The sequence below is a fragment of the Leptonychotes weddellii genome, chromosome 5, assembly GCF_054177405.1.
Source record: "Leptonychotes weddellii isolate Sample4059 chromosome 5, ASM5417740v2, whole genome shotgun sequence".
In the NCBI taxonomy this organism is placed as follows: Eukaryota; Metazoa; Chordata; class Mammalia; order Carnivora; family Phocidae; genus Leptonychotes; species Leptonychotes weddellii.
The window spans coordinates 6,367,637-6,373,674 of NC_138373.1; the positions used below are offsets into that span (position 1 = coordinate 6,367,637).

General features: G+C 56.8%; 1 protein-coding gene across 3 annotated transcripts in view; it reads right to left on the reverse strand.

Annotated features, from left to right (window-relative positions):
- The window catches only part of MCM7 (minichromosome maintenance complex component 7), a 7,825-nt gene extending 1,931 nt beyond the window's left edge, over positions 1-5,894 (reverse strand). The window contains exons 1-13 of one of the 3 annotated variants that reach the window (XM_081819346.1): positions 5,739-5,871; positions 4,643-4,739; positions 4,469-4,548; positions 4,004-4,168; positions 3,718-3,842; positions 3,462-3,642; positions 3,018-3,155; positions 2,558-2,707; positions 1,832-1,946; positions 1,610-1,741; positions 1,305-1,388; positions 652-1,045; positions 105-188 (exon numbers count right to left, since the gene is read on the reverse strand). In XM_081819346.1, the coding sequence (XP_081675472.1) occupies positions 105-188; positions 652-1,045; positions 1,305-1,388; positions 1,610-1,741; positions 1,832-1,946; positions 2,558-2,707; positions 3,018-3,155; positions 3,462-3,642; positions 3,718-3,842; positions 4,004-4,138 (1,538 nt within the window). In that variant the 5' untranslated portion in view covers positions 4,139-4,168; positions 4,469-4,548; positions 4,643-4,739; positions 5,739-5,871. Of the gene's footprint in view, positions 1-104; positions 189-651; positions 1,046-1,304; positions 1,389-1,609; positions 1,742-1,831; positions 1,947-2,557; positions 2,708-3,017; positions 3,156-3,461; positions 3,643-3,717; positions 3,843-4,003; positions 4,169-4,468; positions 4,549-4,642; positions 4,740-4,841; positions 5,133-5,738 lie in introns of those variants that run through there. The other 2 variants (XM_081819345.1, XM_081819344.1) reach the window with 2 other exon arrangements.
- Between the last annotated feature and the right edge of the window lie 144 nt (positions 5,895-6,038).

The following is a 6,038-nucleotide window of genomic DNA, read 5'->3' on the forward strand; positions in this document are numbered from 1 at the left end:
CCGGTAGTGAAAAACTCCCTGTTCCAGGAGACGCGCACACAGCCCAAGCGGCTGCCACATGGAGTGACGGGTCGGGCACACTGGCCGTGCCCCAGCTCTCCTACCTCATCAGCTTCATGTCCAGAGGCTCAAACTGGGCTGGGGGCTGCCGGCTATGCTGGTGCACGTAGGTGATGTGCTGGGCCAACCTGGAAGAGTGGAGGCAAGTAGACACCCTCTCCTGGGGGCTCCGTACCCCATGCCCCAGCTCGCCATCTCTTCACAGCGTGGCAGGGAGGCTCTCCCAGGAAATCCTCCCCAGGATTTTTTTTAAAGATTTACTTGACAGAGAAAGAGAAACAGTGAGAGAGGGAACACAAGCAGGGGGAGTAGGAGAGGGAGAAGCAGGCTCCCCGCGGAGCAGGGAGCCCGATGTGGGACTCAATCCCAGGACCCTGGGACCATGACCCGAGCCGAAGGCAGACGCTCAACGACTGAGCCACCCAGGCGCCCCCTCCCCAGGATTTTAGTCCTGACCCCCCGTTTCCCTAAAGAACCGTGCACTAGCTCCCACAGTAAGCAGGGAACCGGAGGAGTTTCCAACCCCTTCTCCCTCCCTGCAGATCAGTGGCGGGGGGGGGGGGGTGTCCCAAAGCACTGAGCTCCACTCACCGCAGGTCATTGTCGCGGTCAGGCCGGTCCTGGATCAGCCAGAGGAGGTCAAAGCGGGAGAGCAGCGCGGCAGGCAGCTGTATGTTCTGCTCCAGGCTGCGGCGAGGGTTGTAGCGCCCATAGGCGGGGTTGGCGGCAGCCAGGATGGAACAGCGGGCGTTGAGCGTGGTGAGGATGCCAGCCTTGGCGATGGAGATGGTCTGCTGCTCCATGACCTCGTGGATGGCCGTGCGGTCGGCCTCGGCCATCTTGTCAAACTCGTCGATGCAGCACACACCCTGGTCCGCCAGCACGAGGGCCCCGCCCTCCAAGGTCAGCTCTCCGCTCACCGAGTCTCTCAGCACAGCCGCCGTGAGCCCCACTCCCGAAGAGCCCCGGCCCGTGGTGTACTGGCCTAAAGGCAGGATCAGGAACAGGAAAGAAGCAGACACACTGAGGAAGAGGAAAAGAACAAGGGAAGAAGCAAGAGGAGGAGGCAGGTGAGGCCCCAACTGGAACCGCTCTACCGCCCCACCAGGTCCAGGCCTTCCTGAGGCAGCTGAGGATCAAGTGTTGGCACCAGAACCACCGCCCCTCCCCGCCCCCTAAGGAACAGATGAGCACAGGGCCCCATTGTCTGGTACCTTCACCCCTCCCAGGATTCAGTTACTCACTGCGAGGTGCCAGGCGATCAATGTAAGATAGGAGCTGAGACTTGGCCACACCGGGATCCCCCATCAGGCAGATGTTGATGTTGCCTGGAGGAAGAGTTAAACCCCCAAGTGACCCTTCTTTCCATGCAAGTTGCCCAACGACAAATACTCGAGATCCTCCCCGATACCCAGCATTACTTCTCATCCCCTCCCTATGCCCACGAAGCCCAAATGCTCTTTTACTCTGTGACAAAGCGGTCACAGGACACTGGTCCTTGACATCCTTGCTCCCTCCCAACCGCCCCCTCATCTCCCCGCCCCCTTACCCCTGATCTTCATGCCCCGAGGAGACTGGTCCACTCCTCCCACCAGCAGGAGCAGCAGAGCCTTTTTCACGTCTTCGTGCCCGTAGATCTCTGGGGCGATGGAGGCCGCCAGCTTCTCATAGAAATCGTCCTCTGTGGGAAAGTTTAGAGTACTTGGGGGTGAAATGGGGGGAGGGTTGCCAGGAAGAAATTCCCATTCCAAGGCTCCCCCAGGCCCCTCACCTGCAATCTGCCTCAGCTCCTCCCTGCTTAGCTCTCCAGCCGCAGACTCCTCGTCCTCACTCTTGCTCATCTTCACGACCCGATGGGCTTCCAGGTAGGTTTCAGAGAGGAGACCCTTGGGCAGGAAAACGCCAGGGTATGGATGAAGGCCCTTTCACTTACCCATTCACCTGACTCCCTCAGTTCCTACCAAAACTCTTTGTGCTACTTTACCATTGCCATTACCAGTTCCCTCTGTGGGGCTGGCAAAAGTGAAGGACAAAGGGAAATCTTTCCTCTCCCTTTTTTTTTTTTTTAAATTTTATTTATTTATTTGACAGAGAGAGACACAGTGAGAGAGGAAACACAAGCAGAGGGAATGGGAGAGGGAGAAGCAGGCTTCCCACCGAGGAGGGAGCCCGATGTGGGGCTCGATCCCAGGACCCTGGGACCATGACCGGAGCCAATGGCAGACGCTTAACCGACTGAGCCACCCAGGCGCCTAGGGACTGATTTTTTTTTTTAAATATTTTATTTATTTATTTATTTGACAGAAAGAGACACAGCGAGAGAGGGAACATAAGCAGAGGGAGTGGGAGAGGGAGAAGCAGGCTTCCCACCGAGGAGGGAGCCCGATGTGGGGCTCGATCCCAGGACCCTGGGACCATGACCGGAGCCAATGGCAGACGCTTAACGACTGAGCCACCCAGGCGCCCCTTTCCTCTCCCTTTCAAGCCCCTTTCTTACCTGTACCACCTGTCGGAACCCAGTGCGCAGGATCGGCAAGAAGATGCCGGTGACACTGACGTGGTCCCCAGGCTGGGCGATCCTCGTGTTCTCACCTTCTACCAGCACGGTGATGCTACGAGGGATGTTTCCCACAGGCACTTGGTCAGTCTACAGGGGAGAAGGCCCGCGGGCAGGAAGGAAAGAACATGAACGAAGCCTACAAGAACCTCATCTTCCAGTCCCAGGCATCCCACCCCCTACTTCTCAGCTCAGAGGAGCCAAGAGGAGAAGGGAGCCCGAGACAGTCTTTACCCCTTCCTAACTCAACTAGAAGCTCAAGTTAAACCTCCCTCCTGCTCTAGGTGACCTCTCTGCCTCAGCTTCTTTTGTTCTTTCTTTCTTCCACTCCGTGAATGACCGCAGAACCTGAGCAGACACCTGAACTCCACCTTCCCTGGGCCACATACCCCAAACTCACATGTTCCTGCATTTTCATCTCCTGGAATTTGATGAATTTGGAACCACGTGTCTGCAGATACAGCCGCCCTCCTGAGCGGTTGGTCTGGCACTCTTGGCTCGGGCACATGATCAGAGGCATGAAAGTAGGGGACTGGATCTGGGATGCGAGAAAGGAAAGCAGAAGGAAACGAAGGCAGTCACCTGAGTCAACACTTCCTCCTCACAGCATACACCACAAACTGCAAAGAATGTCTTGACCCGTCCCGAGTTGATAACGATGGGAACCAAGAACACAAAATGGATGGAAAAACCACCATAGACCAAAAAAAAGAATGACAAGTGAACACGTAGTCACATTTCCCAATGAACATAATAAATGACAAATAAATATCAGCTGACACAACAAATTCAGGGGGAAACCACCAACAATTAAGTGTGTTCCTATCCCTTGCTCCATACATACCGGCTGGTAGGTCTCCGCCCCACACTGATCACAAGTGTAAGTGGCCACCACCATTCTGGGTTTAACTTCACAGACACGAGTGACAATTCCACGCACGGTGACCAATTTCCCCACAGAGTCAGCCCGTACTTCCCGGATCACACGAGGCTTGTTACTGCTTGGCCCTTGAAAGTACAGCTCACTAGGGGGAGAAAATAGTCATCATTAAGGTCCTGGAGAACAAATTCCCACACCCGTCCCCACTGAGACCACTCACAATCTGCGCATGAGCTCAGGAGGGTACTGGTTCTGCGGGCTTCGGGCTGCCCCAGGGTCACGGCTCCGCTGCTCCATCATCAGCCGGTGCTCGATATAAACATCCAAAACATCTTTGTTTACCACCTAAAGAAAAACAGAAAAAACGAGTGGCAGGAAGGTAAGACCATAAAGGGCACCAGGCAGATATTCCTGCCCTCTTTCTGCAAGCTCAGAAAATCACCAGTACCCGAGAAGCTTCCCGAAAGCAACTGTTCCTTGCCTTGTGTTTTTCTGCAACCACTCACCTCCCTCTCCTTGTACTGAGGCAGCAGCTCCTGTACGGCGTCAGCAAAGAGCCTTGCATAGCGCCTGGCGTTCTCACAAATCGAGTCCACCAACTCAGGGTCATCCTCAGCTACATCGTCTAGGTCTATGTACATTGCCACTTGCTCCCGATGAGCCAGTCGAACCTGCCGTAAGGAAGCGACAGCAACAGAGCCCTGTTTACCAGGCTCGGCAGTGTCCGTCACCCACAGGGGAGAAAGCAGTGTGAGACAAAGCAATACTCGTTTCTCAGCCCCCAAAAGACCGCCTCCTAACTCCTCAAGACCACTCTTGATCATTATACATGTACGATTACATCCACTTACTAAATATTAAATAGGACACTAAAGGGATCACCTACAATGTATGCTTACTGAAATAAACCAGGCCACCTCTTATAACTCCTTAAGTAAGCACCCATTCCCTCCACTTTATCTTAGACTCACCAACTGGTTCCCATACTTGAATTGCTTCTTGCCAAATTCATCATCCTGGTAAAACTCTTGTAGAAATTTCTTAACCTTTTCTGGAAGGAAAACGTAAAACCACGAGAATCAGTCTTTCAGGTACTTTGCTGCAAACCCCCTTGATACGAATCTAAAAAACTCGCTTTCACTTACAAAATGTATGAAGTAATCAGTTTACATGAACATCTAAGTAAGCCTTCGTAATTGTCCCCAAGTAGGGCAGAACTCCTTCTAACAAGTCTGTTCTTACCTACGGAAGGAGAAGGGGCCCCGGGCGGTTAAGAGCATTACCCAACAACCCGCCCCCCCTCCAGGGAATTCCAATCTTTGTCTTAGTTAAAAATCTCAATACCCTTTCCCAAAGGCGTCCGACACCCCGCCACACACTCCGAACGCCAGGTTCTCAGCTTTTCTTCCACGCGTAAGATTCCCCCTTTTCTTTCGGTCTCCTCAATCTCTCCACTAGGCCCGTCCTCCACCCCACCCCCTCTCCCGCCACTGCTTCCGCTCTTAGTAAACAAAGAAGCACATGGGCCCAGATGCAGCCGCCTCACAGCCCGGGATTCCTCCGCCCAGGGCGGGAGCCCGTCCGGCGATTGGCCGGCACGTCAAGGGCCACTCCGTCCCACTCCACCACCTCCTCTCTCGGGCTCCCGCGAAGCCCCCCAATTCCAGGCACGCCCCCACCCTGAGCAGCTCTCCCCAAGGCCGCCGCGCGGAAGGACACTGTTTACACACGACACTCCCTCCCGCGACGTCGCGCAACTTCCGCCCGCCTTCACTTCCGCTTGGAGGTTGGCCTAAAATGGCCAATCCCGGCGCGCAGCGGCCCGGGCCCGCCCGCCCCCGGGACTCCGGCGCCTCCAGGGGACGTGGGCGCTCCGAATGCTTAAGAGCGCGGAGGGAAACGGACCCGGGATGCCCGTCCCTGGGGACGGAAGACCCTTCGGGTCTCCCGAGGTCTTGGTCTCTCCTGGGCGCGACCCTCCCCTCTGGAGCCCCCAGCCCGGCTGTCCGTGCCCCCCCCCCCGCGAGCCCCCACTCCTTCCCCAAACAAGATGACCGGCTCTTCGACCTCGGTGGCCCGCGCGCCTCCCAGGGCACCATCTGTCTCGGCCCCGCTACCTCCCGACCCTGCCTCTGGCCTCGCGCGCCGAGCCCGGCCCCCCAGGACGCCGGCTCACACCAACAGGTGTTGGCCGGGAGGCTTCCCGCGCAGGACGCTCCTCTCAAGTTTGCATATCCTCACCTTTTTCGAGCACGTAGTCCTTAACTGCCATCGCCCGTGAGGCAGCAGTTGGCGGGTTCAAGGCTCTCACTCCTGGGAGAGCAGACAGCGTCCGCGCGGCGGGCTACTGCCGACCAACCGAAATTGGCGCGAAACGTTGCGCCCCACGTGACCGGCGCCGCTGCGTGTGGGCCTATCAGAGAGGAGACCCTTCGCCCCTCCCACTCGCCCGCCGGTCCCAGCCTCGGCCAATCACCGGGCGAGACTGGGCTGAGTGACGGGGCAGCGGCGCCGGCACGGGGAGGGAAAGGCGGGGAGGGA